General features: G+C 44.0%; 1 protein-coding gene across 3 annotated transcripts in view; it reads left to right on the forward strand.

Annotated features, from left to right (window-relative positions):
• The window catches only part of Spg11 (SPG11 vesicle trafficking associated, spatacsin), a 67,909-nt gene that overhangs the window by 11,811 nt on the left and 41,020 nt on the right, over positions 1–15,078 (forward strand). For all 3 annotated transcript variants that reach the window (XM_085696322.2, XM_048459518.3, XM_085696321.2), the window contains exons 6-13: positions 230–672; positions 4,300–4,445; positions 7,767–7,899; positions 11,218–11,373; positions 11,990–12,165; positions 12,912–13,088; positions 13,874–13,945; positions 14,754–14,881. In XM_085696322.2, coding sequence (XP_085552448.2) covers positions 230–672; positions 4,300–4,445; positions 7,767–7,899; positions 11,218–11,373; positions 11,990–12,165; positions 12,912–13,088; positions 13,874–13,945; positions 14,754–14,881 — 1,431 coding nt within the window. The remainder of the gene's footprint in view (positions 1–229; positions 673–4,299; positions 4,446–7,766; positions 7,900–11,217; positions 11,374–11,989; positions 12,166–12,911; positions 13,089–13,873; positions 13,946–14,753; positions 14,882–15,078) is intronic.

Below are 15,078 nucleotides of genomic sequence, written 5' to 3' on the forward strand. Positions count from 1 at the left end.
TGGCAGATACATCTATTTATTTATTTGGAGTCAATGTAGTCCTAGCTGGCTTACAGCTTGCTATGTAGGGCAGGTTGGCCATGAACTCAGAATGATCCCCCTGCCTTTGCCTCTGCCTCCCAAGTGCTGGGACTGCAGGTGGAAGCTGCCATTCTGAGTGTCTTTACCCCAGCTGGTGTCTGACTTGGTGCCCTGACTGTGATGGGTTGAAGGTTGCCCTGTCTTCCAGGTCTTGGAGGGCCCAGCTGTCAGCACTGAAGGAAACAATGAGCTCCAAGCCAGAGGCTTCCTGTTGTGCTCCGTGGTTCCAGGGTGTTTTGCGTTTGGAGTCCCCAGAATCTGGTAACCACACTCCCGTTGTGCCAAACCACGTTTTCCTTCCAGGGGCTACCACGTGTGGCCAGTGTGCTTTTCCGCAGAAGGAGCACATCAAGACTAGTGACCCAAGATGGTGGGAGACAATGCGGCTGAGCAGAGACGAGCAGCCCGCAGAGCTCCAGTGTGTGTCTGTGACTGGATTTACTGCGCTGTTTGCTTGGGCAGTGGGAGCCAGCAGCTGCACCATTGTCCTCTGGGACCTGGAGACCCGGGGCCTACATTGTTTTCCCCTCAGCCAGCCGTGTATTCCTGTCCATAGCAGTGCGGACCAGCAGCAGTGCCTTGTTCTGACAGGTGAGCATGTCTTGTATCCTGCTGGAATCACTGCTTAGAGGTGCAACTGCTTCTTTAAAATTAGTTACTTGTTTCTTGTGTGTGTGTGTGTGTGTGTGTGTGTGTGTGCGCGCGCGCGTGCGCGCACGCACAAACACAAATGCCAAAGCCCTCATGTGGCGGTCAAGGACAGCTTGTGGGAGTTGGTTCTCTCCTTCCACCACGTGGATCCCAGGGATTGAACTCTGGTTCATCAGGCTTGGAGGTCATTTTACACTGAACTATCTTGCCAGCCCAAGATGTGACTTCTTGGTGTATTTCCCTTCTGCTGCCTTGGTGCCAGCATGTGCCTAGTCTCACTGCAAAGGGATCCTTATTCTGGGAGGAAACTTGGCCTTATTCTCTGTAACATTGTCTCCTGTGTCTTAATTTATGTGGGTGAGTGTTTTGTTGGCATGCATGCTTGGAACCTGCAGAGGCCAGAAGAGGGCATCAGATCCCCTGGAGCTGGAGTTATAGACAGTTAGGAGCTGCCATGTGGGTTCTGAGAAAGAACACCAGTGCTCTTAGCCACTGAGCCATCCCTCAGCCCTGTGTTTAATTTAAATAATTTCTCTTCAGCTAAATGTTAATACTAGATAGTAAGAGTAATATGGGCCAATTTTTAACTTGGAGAAACCTCCTCTGACTTGAGTCTCTGCAGCAGAGGTTACAAACCACCTGATCATGGACCGTGTGTGTGCTGCATGTTCATTTTGGTTGGCACTGACTAGGATTTTATTTTATTGGTTTTAAAGCAGGGTCTCACATAGTCCCAGTTGACCTCAAACTTGCTGGTCTTAAACACACTGATGCTAGGCCAGATCCCAGCACTTGGAAGGCAGAGGCAGGCAGATCTCTATGAGTTCGAGGCCAGTCTGATCTACGAAGTGAGTTCCAGGTTAGCTAGGACTGTTCTACATAGAAACCCTGTCTCAAAAAGAAACAAAAACAAAACCAAAAACAAACCATTGATCCTATTATCTGTATCTTCCAGTTCTTAGAACTACAGGCGTATATGCCCTCACACCTAGCTTAGGCTTTTAAAAAAGATAACATGAATACAAAGTGCAAGTAGACAGATTTTTACAAAATCTGGATCTGTAGCTGTTACCACTCTAGCACACTGGACCTGCACTTCTGCATAGAAACTTCAGTGTTGGAGTGAAGCTGTTGTATTCTGGTTGGGGTTCTCCCGTGGCTGTTGTCTTTCTGGTCGGGGTTCCCCCGGTGGCTGTTGTCTTTCCGGTCGGGGTTCCCCTGGTGGTTGTTGTCTTTCCGGTTGGGGTTCCCCCGGTGGCTGTTGTCTTTCTGGTCGGGGTTCCCCGGTGGCTGTTGTCTTTCTGGTTGGGGTTCCCCGGTGACTGTTGTCTTTCTGGTTGGGGTTCCCCCCAGTGGCTGTTGTCTTTCTGGTTGGGGTTCCCCCCAGTGGCTGTTGTCTTTCTGGTTGGGGTTCCCCGGTGGCTGTTGTATTTCAGGTTGGACTTTTCTTGCAGTTCCCTGTCCTATCTGGCCCTGTGCTGTAGTCATAGAGTAATTTACATAAAAGATACATTCATTCAGCATAGGTGCTAGGCCTGCTGGAGCAGGTTTGAATGTTGTATGGGATTCAACTGCTGTGTTTCTCCTTCAGCCCCTAGTTTTTTGTTTTTGTTTTATTTTGCTTTTTAAAAGACATAATTTCACCATTTAGCCCTGGCCAGACAGGAACTTGCTGTGTAGACCACACTGGTCTAAAACTTGTGGCCATCTTCCTGCCTCTATCTCTCTAGTGCCAAGATTATAGGAATGTGCTCCCACACCTAGCTTGGTTTTGTGTGTTTTGTTTTGGACAAGGTCTCTCTATACAGCCCTGGCCAGCCAGGGACTGTCCATGGTCTTCCTGCCTCGGTCTCCCAAGGGCAGACTTTCAGGTGTGTACCACCATGATCAGGAAATGCTCCCTTCCTCCCTTCCTTTCTTCCTTCCGTCCTTCCTTCCTTCCTTTTATCTTTCCTTCCTTCCTTCCTTCCTTTTATCCTTCCTTCCTTCCTTCCTTCCGTCTGTCCGTCCTTTCTCTTTTTGTACTATGGCTTGAACTCAGGCTATTGTACATGTTAGACAAGTGCTCTACCACTGAGGTACATTCTCAGTCCTTAATACAAATTCTGATGTTTTTGTGTATCCAGGGGTATGTTGTTTCTTGATTTATTTGGGTAAACCAGAAACCTGACATCTCTATAAATAAAGTTTTCAGGTATTGATTGTGTGAGATAATATATAAAATATAAATGTCAATTTTAATGTCATTTCATAGCATGCATTTTTGGTTATTTTTAACTATTAGTTTTTGTAGTGTTGGGAATGTAATCCATGGTTTCATATATGCTAAGCAAATGTTATTATTTCTATATTGTAATGTTCTTCTAATGTATTGTTCTTATAAAAATTCGATTCATGATTGGTGTTTTAAATATAAAACTCTTGGGCAGGCAAGGTAGCCTATTGAGTAAAAGCATTTGCCACCAAACCTAATAATTTGATTTCCATTTTGGAAACCCACATAGTAGGAGAGAACTGAATCCCATAAGCCGTCCTTTGACCTTCAAATATATGCACCTTGACACACTTCTGTCCACACACATACACGTAATCACACAATAATAAATAAATTCAATAAAAACATTAAAAAGCATCAGTTAATTAACCTCTAACAATATAGGCTATGTCTTGGCTGGTGTTTCTTGTCAGCTTGACACAAGCCAGAGTTCTCTGGGAGGAGGAGCCGCAGCTGAGGAAATGCCCTGCAGGCAGTCTGGCTGGAGGCATTTTCTTTCTCAATTATTGATTGATTTTGGAGAGCCCAGCCCACTGAGGATGGTGCCACCCCTGGGCAGATGGATTGGGTTGCATAAAAAGTAGGCTGAGGGCCTGGAGTGTTGACTCAGCAGTTAAGAGCACTTGTTGCTCTTGCAGCAGATCTGGGTTCGATTCTCAACACCCACATGGTGCCTCACAGTCATCTCTAATTCCATTCCAGGGAATCCCAACAGGCATGCATGTGATATACATACATGCATACAGCAAAATGTCACTTACATAAAATAAAAATTAAAATTAAAAACAAAAGCAAGCTGAACAAAGCCCTGGGGAACCAGCCAGTAAACATTCCTCCTCCACGGCTTCTGCTGCAGTTCCTCCAGATTCCCGCCCTGGCTTCCCTCCATAAGATGAGGGGCAGTCATTTTAATGTGAAATAATAAACCCTTTCTTCTCCAAGTTTAGTCATGGTGTTTTATCACAGCAGTAAAATAGTAACTGGCGTGCGTGCGCGCACACACACACACACACACAGATTTATGTTTTCTTTAAGATAGGGTCTCACTATATAGCCCGAACTGTCCTGGAACTCACTTTGTAAACCAAATGGGCCTAAATTTTACTGATTCACCTGCCTCTACCCACCTTTTACCCACTGAAGTAAAAGACATGCTCCACCATACTCAGTTCAGTATATGTATTTTAGCTATAGTATGAAAATATTGGGTAATTAGAAATTAATTCTAAGTTGTAGTTCTAAGATTGAAGTTCCTATCAATTTATTAATGCTAACTTTTATTTTCCCCATAGAAAATGGACTCTCTCTGATTTTGTTTGGTCTCACTCAAGAGGAGTTTTTGAACAGACTGATGATCCATGGAAGTGCCAGCACCGTGGACTCCCTTTGCCATCTCAATGGCTGGGGACGGTGCTCAATTCCTATACACGCTCTAGAGGTAACGAAATGAATCTGCCCCACTTCGCTTGCCATCGCCTGCCCTCGTGTGAATGAGTGACTGAGAGAATTCATATATTCTCCGTCTTCACCCTTTATCTCTCCAGGGCTGACTGTTGATTTCTTTAGCTCTTATTACTTTTTTGCCTCTAAAGATAGGAGATAATAATAGTATTTTTAAAAGGTAACATGACAGAAATGTAGACAGCAGTAAGCTAATATGATGAGAAGCATGCTGTGGAGAACAGAGTAGAAATGATCTTTTATTTCTATACTCCTTGCTATCTTTAGAATATATAATCTGAATTTATGTGGCATTTTACAGTTCACATGTTCTTTTGTATTGTCTAATTTGGTCCTAAAACAGTCACATGAACTACCCATGACTAAGTAATTTTTGTTCTCTCTCTCTCTCTCTGTCTCTCTCTCTCTCTTTCTCTTCCTCCCTCCCTTTCTTTATAAATTAAGAAATAGACACAGAGTGGCCAACTGAATAACCACAATATACTGATAGAAAAAGGAGCTAGAATTAAGAGGCAGGGCATTTCTACTTTACAATCCAGCCTCTGAAAGACTTGGTTGGTTGGTTGGTTGGTTGGTTTTAAGGTGAGTATCCCAGGCCAGTTTCTGACTTGCTGTCCAAGGTTGGCCTTGATCTCCTGATCTTCCCACTTTTGCCTCCTGAGAGCCGAGAGCAAGTGGTCGGGATCTGTGTGTCTGAGTGTGGGTGTCCTTGGAGGCCAGACAAGGGCATCATATCCCCTAGAGCTGTTGACAAAGTCTTTCTTCCACACCTCACCCAATTCATGACGTACATGTAAAAAGATATATCCCTCTACTGATCACACATACACTATATGCAGTGTCGTTTCTGGAGGTCATTAAGTTTTTAGAGGCAGTCTCTCAAATGAGAGCAAATAAGCTGAGAAAATTAGGGGAGAAAAACAAGTCTGAGTGGTAAAGATGAATCCCACAGATCTGTGGCTCCTGTCTGTTCTGATTATGTTTGTTTGTTGAGCCGAGGTCTCCCTGTGTAGCCCAAGCAGGTCTGGAATTCATGATCCTCCTGTCTTGACTGCCCCCATCCTCCGCCACCTAATGCTGGCATATGTGTGCCACATCCACCTTCTCCTGTCTTTAAATATACAAGCGTGTGCCCTGAATGTGCCGAGTTAAATCTTCCAGTGTTGAGCCGAGGGCTGCCATGGATGGGCTGTTGTGAGTAAGAGCCTAGGGTAGAGAGCTATAAGGCAAGCAGAGGGGGCACCACTGGTGCAGGCCATGCACTGCTCCAAGTAGACCTAACCCAAGCTTGATGAGCTCAGCAGCTGAGCTGGGTCTGTAAATCATTCCTGCTTTGTTGTTTTCTCCTTTGTCCCATATTTGCTTCTTTAACTATTTCATAATTAGGGCAAAGTAAGGGGTTCAACTAGTCCCAGTAAGCATGCCTCCGTGTGCTTCAAGCTGGCTGACTCAAACATTTGTATTCATTTGAAAGTACAGCTAATCTATTTTTACAATGAACAGTAGTCAGCTGAAGAGATGGGTGTGGCTTGAGATTAAGGATTGCACAAGACTACTGAGTGAATTGCCAGTTTGTGGACAGGACCAGCTAGTAGACCCCTCTCCAGGAAGGCCCTGCAGCACCTGAGGCATTGCTGGTACAGTGGCTCAGAGTAGGAGTCACACAGGGATCACTAATAATGAGTTGTTTCTGTGTTCATAGTTCCCAAATATCTTCATTTTAGCTATCATCAGGTTTCTTTATTTTTTTTAAGATTTATTTATTTTATTTTATATGTTTGAGGGTTTTACCTGCATGTGTGTGGTTAGTTCTTATGGAGGTCAGAAGAGGGCTTTGGATGCTGTGAAACTGAAATTACAGACAGTTTAAGGCAATATATAGGTGTGGGGAATCGAACCCAAGTCCTTTGAGAGAATGCAAGTGATCTTCACCATTGAGCCATCTCTCCAGATCCAAGCTTTGCAGTGTTTAACTTGATTACAGTTCTCTCCAGCTTTCTAATATTGCTTTCATCCAAACACACAGTATATAATCAAATGTGGGGAAGTCTTCTTTGGGAGCCTGTCTTGCCTTATGGGCTGTGCTAATGATTAGGGAGCACACAGCGTAAGTTGGAGCACTGTGCAAAGCTGGTGAAATGCCATTATAGTGGCATGGGAGACTGTTCATGGTCATTTCCTACAGCCATATTGGTCCCAGTTAGTTACAGTTGATCTTAAATTATGTCTCTATAGTTTGATGCTACATCAGCTTGGAGACGTCATGCATTTTGCTTCCTTTCTCCTAAGGCCTTTTGGCCTCCCTCAACTCACCAAGTAATCTAAATAAAAATTGGAAGTCATTTTTTATTCTTTATTTTTGTTTCTGAGATACTAAAGATCCAACCTTGTGCATCCTAAGCAAGAGCATAGTCTACCATGATACACATTCCAGGTTTTTGTTTAATTTTTGAACTCAGGGTCAGCTAACTTATTGGCATACTGCTATTAGATTTCAGTTCAAATAGATTGCAGCTTCTTGTAAGAGTGCCCCCAAACTACTTAGCCTTGGATGGAGAGTTTTATGTTAGAAAGAGCTGGCAGAGTTTCTGGTAACCTATTTCTTTTGGGACGAACACTGTTCTGGAGTTATAGCCTAGAAAGCTTCACTCTATGGGTTCCCATATGTTAGGGTCAACCATCACTCAGAGAGTCCAGCCACAGCTAGGGATATAGGCCAGTGGGAGGCAGACTTGCCTAGCATGCCCAGAGCCCCAAGTTCAATCCCCAGTGGTAAGTGGTTGAAGCGGAAGTCTCTCAGCAGAATGATAGAAAAGCAAGAAAGGGACTTCTTTCAGAATGGCCAACCCTGAGAAGGGCAGACCAGGGAGGTTAGCATCTTAACTAATCCAGGTGCTGACAGCAATTTGAGGAAAGAGCAAAGGCAGGGGCCAAGGAGTATGTGTGGGGAAACAGTGCTTGCCCGGCATGATATGGGTTACCCCAGGTCTAGTTATGCAGGGTCCTGCTGGCATCAGGGATCATTATTGCTTGAGAGGGACAGTGTCAGTTTTCCATCGTGGGGTGGTTGACTGTTCAGGTCTAATTGTTCCTAGAACTTTACGTGAGCTAAGGAAGGCAAATGACTCAGAGAACAAGTTAGTCAAAAATGGTCAGAATTCACTAGAACCCAGGTACTTGTACAAAGTAAAGATGGTTTTATTTATTTTGTAGTCTCTGCTCTTAAACTCATTAAAATCTGTTCCCACCCCCAGCACACACAGGGTAAAACTCTGGGTTCTTTCCTCTCCGTGCTTAGGCTGGCATAGAAAATCGGCAGCTGGATACAGTAGATTTCTTCTTGAAGAGCAAGGAAAATCTTCTTACTCCGCCTTCAAAACCTCCTGTTCCTGATCAGCTGCATCAGCTTGATTCCCAGTTATATTTAAAGCGTAAGTTAAATATTTCTACATGCGTACTATCATTTTAGACATTTTCAAATCATTACAGTCTTTATAATTTGTGTGTGTGCGTGTGTGTGTGTGTGCCTGCTTGTGTGTATGTGCCCACAATTGTATAGGTGCCTGGGGAGGCCCAAAGAGGGATCCCCTGGAACTAGAGTTACACATGGTTGTGGGCTACCTGATGTAGGTCCTGGGAACAGAACCCTAGTCCTAGAGAAAGAACAGCCAGCTCACTTGACTGCTGAGCCATCTTTCCACTAGTGACCTTTTGCTTGTCAAAACTCAGTTATGGGGCTTATGTACTTTGAGGGAGTTTGTCGAAGTCTTTAATGTTCTCATTGAAGGGACTGGAGGTGCTCAGTGCTGCAGCATTGTCTGCTACGTGTGGGGCGCTTGTTCAGTCCTTAGTACTAGAGAGTGCCCTCCAGTGTGACTCCAGTATCTACTGTCCATACCCTGTGCTGTGCTCTGTGCCACCCAGGGTGACTCCAGTGTCTCCTGTCCGTACCCTGTACTGTGCTGTGCTCTGTGCCACCCAGGGTGACCCCAGTGTCTACTGTCCGTACCCTGTGCTGTGCTGAATAAGATGATCTTATTATAAGATAATGATGTGTGAAGGGGAATGACTCTTCAGGAATTAGCCGTCTTCAACCTAACAAGATGCGTATTGACAGCTCAGCTTTAATTACAGAGCTGTAGACTGGGATTTGTTATGAAAATTTTCACTGACTTGTGTATCTTTTTGCTACATTAATGGTTCTTCAAGATTTTGGCTTTTCTTAACAAATGTTAGGGAACCTAACATTTACTCTTGAACCAGGTAACCAAGTAATGCAATGGTTCTCAACCTGTGGGTTGTGACCCCCTTTGGGGTTACATATCAGATATTTACATTATGATTCATAATAGTAGCAAAATTGCAGTTATGAAGTGGCAACAAAAATAATTTTATGGTTGGGGTCACTACAGCATGAGGAACTGTATTAAAGGGTCGCAGCACTAGGAAGGTTGAGACCCACTACTTTAAAGGGACTGTTTAATAAAGCGTGTTTTCCGCTGTACACATAGTATCATAATCTGCTTTTCTCCCTCTTGATATATTGTAGATATCTTTGTAAAATAATATATATGGTTATTAATTGTAGGACATAGAATTTCTTTGTATAGACTGTTACCATAATTTACCCAGTCAAGTACTTATTACATATTTAGAGTGATTCCATTTTTTTTTTTTGAGACCAAGGTTAACTGGATAGCCCAAGCTAGTCTTGAACTCAGGAAATAGCCTAGGTTAGCCTCTAGCTGTGGTCTTCATGATTCAGCCTGTCCAGTGCTGGGATTGCAGGTGTGCACTGCCACACCTGGTTTTTGTTTTGTTTTGTTTAAACTGTTAGCTGTATGATATGTTTTCTCTCTCTCTCTCTCTCTCTCTCTCTCTCTCTCTCTCTCTCTCTCTCCGTGTGTGTGTGTGTGTGTACACCTATGTATAGACATTTAATTAGGATAAATTCTAGACATAGAATTTTCAGCTCTAAGGGTATTGTCATACTTGGCTGCAATATGCAGTTGAAACTGTCCTCAGGCAAGTTTTATGAATTTTCACTTTAGTTACAGGAGAAAATGGCAATCTTTCTCATGAGATATGAGCAAATTTTTTTTCTTCTTAATATTATCTCAGGCTGGAGAGATGGCTCACCTGTGAAAAGTGCATATTATTCTTGCAGAGGACCCGAGTTCAATTCCCAGCACCCATGTCAGGTGGCTCACAGCCTCCTGCAACTCTAGCTCCAAGAGATCCAAGACCACTTACCTCTGTTTAAAAATAAAGAGGGACTGGAGAGATGGCACAGTGGTTAAGAGCTTTTCCAGAGGGCCTGGGTTCAATTCCCAGCACCCACTTAGTAGCTCACAACTGTCTGTAACTCCATTTCCAAGGGATCTGATGCCTCTTCTAGCCTCCTTGTGCACTAGGTACACACAACGGTGCACAGACATGCATGCAGGCAAAACACTCATACACATAAAATAAAATAAGACAATAAAATACAATGGGCGTTCTGTCAGTGAAGCAAGACATGGGTTGTATGCCTGTGATCCATCATTTCTGAGGAAGGAGGGAGGATTGCAAGTTCAAAGCTAGTCTGTGCCACCTAAGTTTGAAGGGACCTGGGATTGTATCAGATCCTGTCTCAAAATAAATAAACCAGACACAGAACTTTAATTTGAGTACTTGAAAGGCAGAAGCAGGCAGATTGCTGGGGATTCAAGGACAGCCTGATCTGTATAGTGAGCTGGAGGCTGGCCAGGCAGGGCTACATAGTGAGGCCCTGTCTCACAAAACAAAACAAAATCCAGAAATGGAACCAAATTTGTAAAATATGCCCACCTTCCCCCATATTGCCCTGTCTCCCTTTCCCCTCCCTCTCCCTCCTCTCTTCTCCCTCCATCCACCCCTTTTTCTGTGCTGAGGATCAAGCCTGGACTTCACATGTGTTAGGCCACTGAGCTATACTCCCAACCTGATTTTGTCTTAATCATAGGGTTGGTTTTTCTTCCTCTTGGATGTTTTTTAAGCTTCTCAATTAAAAATACACATATAGATTAATTTGTAGGAAAAGACTTGATTTGTGGTATTGAAAGTGTTTCGTCAGCAGCTGTGTGACCGCTATTCCTGCATGTGTTTGATAGTTTTGGCTTTCTCTTCTCTTACCTGCACCGCCCTTATCTAAAGGCAGAAATGGATCTGAAATGAGATACCTGGGAATGAGCTTCGCTTACCTTCCTGGGCCTGTTTTCCATAATTCTTGCACACATGCACTTGCAAAGCTGGGTGGACGCTGAGAGACAGGAATCCCCGAGAGGGCCCTCAAGCTGGAAGAGGGGATTCAGGGCGTGTTCCACCCCTGTCCTCTACACGCCTGTTGGAGTGGCTTTAGAGTCACAGAGGTTTAAGTTCAAATTTTGGCTCTGCCATTTTATTTACTTTCAGAATTAGCTTGGGTAAGTGACTTATTCTCTCTCAACCTCAGTATCTATGGAAAGGAAGTAAACACTTAATGAGTTGTCAAAAAGGAAAAAAAGAGAGTTTATAAAACACCAAGTCTGTAAAATAATAGTAATAATACCAGTAAGTATTTATTTGTGGCTGTAGTCACTGAGGTTTGCAAATCATAAGCCTTCCTGAGGTGTGTGAGCATGTGAAAACAAGACACTGGACTTTGTTCATATGTAAGAACATTGCAGCTAACATTTGGATTGCTAATTTGGGGAGCTGGTTGCCATGTTAATTTCTTCATTTGTTCTCAGAGGTGGAAGAGATGAGACCAGCACTGGATTTGCTCTGCTCAGCAATCAGAGAAAGCGACTCTGAGACCCAGAGCAAACACTTTGCAGAGCAGCTGCTTCACCTCACACTCTCCTTCCTTAACCAACAGATAAGGGAGCTTTTTGTGCACACTGAAGGTAAGAATAGAAGTGAGGGTGGGCCATGCCACTCCTTATCAGAACAGAAACAGGGAAACACAGTGAAGAAGGGGCACACTGCAGTGAAGGGGGGCACACCACAGTGAAGCACACCACAGTGAAGGAGGCACCCCGCAGTGAAGGGGGGCACACCACAGTGAAGAAGCACACTGCAGTGAAGGGGAGCACACCACAATGAAGGGGGCACACTGCAGTGAAGGGGGCACACTGCAGTGAAGGGGGCACACCACAGTAAAGAAGCACACTGCAGTGAAGGGGGCACCCCACAGTGAAGAAGAGGCACACTGCAGTGAAGAAAGAGTGAAGGGAATGGATTTGACATAGGAGCACCGCAGGAAGCTCTAAGGATAATCTCTGTGCAGAGTGGAGTGCACTGCTAAATGCAGATGCTCGCAGAAAGGGAGAAACACCTCGGGTTAATGTTTGAAAATGCTTGTTTTCAAATTTGACAATTCCCAGAATTCCTTTCAACAAGTTGTAGTGTGTTTTCCCTTCCTTTTCTTTCAATGCCTATTTTCACATGAACGTACACACTCATGCACATGCACACACACTCACACACACATGCAAATCGGCACACTGATGTGTTTTACAGAGCTAGATGAGCATCTCCAGAAAGGAGTGGGCATTTTGACCAGCTACATCAATGAACTTCGGACTTTCATGATAAAATTTCCTTGGAAGCCAGCAGATGCCCCTGATGACTGTGGCATAAGCAAAGATGTCCTCACAGTAAAGGAGGGCAAAATTTGGGAGAAACTCAGCTTTGAGGTAAATATGAGTACTTATCATATCTCTGCAGATTCAGATAGCCTAAGAAAACACCAGAAGAAATGGACTTTAGAGTCTGTACCCATGCAGTGGAGTCTTTGGCCAGGGTCTTAGGTTTTGCTGATGTGGGTTCTTGGGGCATGACAGCAAATCCGTATCTCCAGGCCCTCCTCATTTAATGCTGCACATAGGCAGGTGACCTTGGAATGCCATGGCAGCCACAGGATCAGCCTTTACCCATCTCCAGTGGCTTCTCCCACAGCCCCGCATCACTGCTTGGGCTGGCACTTTGTTTTATTTTTCATCTCTTTTGGAGACAGAATCTCACTCTCTCAGGCTTTCCTTGAACTCATTTTATAAGCCAGTTATCACAGCCCTCATCAGTGAGCACCCTGACTGTCACTTTCTTCGTGTCCTCCAAGTTGTGGGGTCCTGGGCTGTTGAGGTTCTCCGCTTCAGTCAGTACCAAACCTTGCCAAGATACAGATTTTCTCTTTTCTTTTTTTTCAAGACAGGATTTTGCTATGGCTTTGGAACCTGTCTGTAGACCAGGCTGGCCTCAAACTCACAGAGATCCACCTGCCTCTGTCTCCCAAGTGCTGGGATTAAAGGCGTGCGCCACCACCACCCGGCAAGAAGTAGATTTTCAAAGGCCACTTAGTAGGTGTCTAGTACATGCATGTTTTCTGCCTTGGCAATAAAAAAGCTACAAGGAACTTAAACTTACTTTTTCTTCTTTTTCCTAGGAAGTTATTGCTGATGCCATTTTAAATAACAAAATACCAGAGGCACAGACTTTCTTCAGGATTACTGGTCATTGTGCTCAACAGCTGGAGGAGCTGGTCAGGATAGGCCTAGATTTGGTGTTTGACAGTTTGAAGCAGAACAGTGTAGATAAAGCCTCCACGCTCTTGAGGAATATGGTGAGTGGTGACACTCTGTCTGTCTCTGATGAATAAGAAGACTTGACCCCAGCCCTCTGTTTTGAGACAAAGTCTCTCTGTAGACCAGGTTGACCTAGAACTCACTCTACAGCCCGGACTGGCCACAGACTTATTCGTGATCCTCCTAGCTCAGCTTCAGCATGTTGAGATTACAGGCATGAGCCACCACACCTGGCATCTCTTGTTTTCATTTGTTTTTAGACGCTGTGTGGCCCAGGCAAAGGGCCTCAATTTTGCTGAGGGCGGTCTATATTCTTCATGTAACCCCTTACGTCTCCATTTGAACTTTCTGGTGGCTTATGCACTCACTGGCTTAGGGCTTTATATTCCCTAGTTTTGCTTCATTTGAGAAGGGAAATCCTAGAAGAAGCAGGGTTTCTGAGCTAAGTTAAGATCTGGTCCTCATCTGTGTGGCCGGAGTCTTACCAGGAAAACCTGCTGAAAGTGCAGATGTGCTTGTTGTTTCTGTCAACCTTGGGTCCCGCTGAACCACCGCAGCAGTTTGCTGTAGTCTTGGTCCTCTGGTTGCCTGGAATTACTGTAAATTGTTCTGTGTGTTGCCTTTGCTCTGGGAAGATAACTAAGGGCTTTGGGGACAAGCAATCAATACATAGAACTGACGGAGAAGTAAATATTCCCAAGAGCAGAAGCCGTGTGCTGTTGTAGCAGAACACATGTCTACAGGAGAGCTTTTCTGCGTCTAACATACTTATGTTCAAATGAGTTCATTACAAATGCAAGTTTTTAAATTTCATTTATTTCAGGGCTTCAATGTGGAAGATGAGTTGCTCAGGATGTGCTTTTATACAACTGATAAAAATATACGGGACCTTTTGGTAGGTAAAGGTGTGACTATGTAGCTTTTGTTTTTCATTTTGAGGTGGGATCTTGGTATGTAGTCCAAGCTGGCCTCCGATTCCTAAACCTTCTGCCTCGGCTCTCTAGATGCTAGGATTACAGGCATGCCTGACTGTAGATTTCATTCTTATTAGACCACCTTGATGAATTTTTTTTAACTTTAAAATAAATAATTTTAATATCTAGGAAACATGAGTGGAGGAAACATGATAATCCTTTTTTAATGATTGTGAGTATTTTGGTATTTGACATTGTGGTAAAGGAAAATTTATAAAAATATATATTAGCTTTAAAATGCAGCTTAGAGGGTTGGCAGGCAACTCTGCGGATATAGGCTCCTGGCAAGCTTGGCAGCCTGAGCTCTGTCCCTGGGACCCACATGGTAGAGGGAGAAAATCCAGCTCCTACAAGTTGTCCTCTGACTTAAACACACACACACACACACACACACACACACACACACACACACAGAGGTGCACCGTACAAATTAAATAATGGAATGAAAAATTTTTAGTGTGGAATACAATTTCCTCCTCTTCCCCTCCCTCCTTTCTCCCTTTTTCCCTCCCTTCTCTCCCTTTCTCTTCCTCTTCTCCTCCCCACTCTTTCTTTGTGGTACTGTGGACCAAACCCAGGACCTGAGGCATCAAACAAGCTCTCTACCAGCTACATTTTACCCCAGCATACAGTTATTAAATGGCATTTCATCTCAAAACAAAATGGCTTTTGTTTTGCCAATGGTTTTGATTTTTGTGTGGTAATTGCTCTAATTGCTTTTTATCCGAGGTTGAAATTTTAAAAGGAAAAGAATGTTTTTCTGAAAAAGAAAGAAGAACTATAGACTTTGTTCATCAAGTTGAGAAGTTTTATTCAGGACATTTCCAAGAAAATGTTCAGATGCAGTCCTTTCCCAGGTAGGCTCATTAGTCCCCTAGGGAACAATGAACAAAGGTTGTGGGTAGCGCACTGTTTGTAATAATTATGGGCATACTTTGCTTTTGTGGAAATAAGCACTCATTCCTCAGGAAGGTAAAATTTGTATCTTAAAGAGGGGCATCAGCTAGGCAGGGCACTGGTGACACATGACTTTAATTCCAGTTCTCGGAGGCAG

The sequence above is a fragment of the Myodes glareolus genome, chromosome 10, assembly GCF_982192425.1.
Source record: "Myodes glareolus chromosome 10, mMyoGla1.1, whole genome shotgun sequence".
NCBI classification, from domain to species: domain Eukaryota; kingdom Metazoa; phylum Chordata; class Mammalia; order Rodentia; family Cricetidae; genus Myodes; species Myodes glareolus.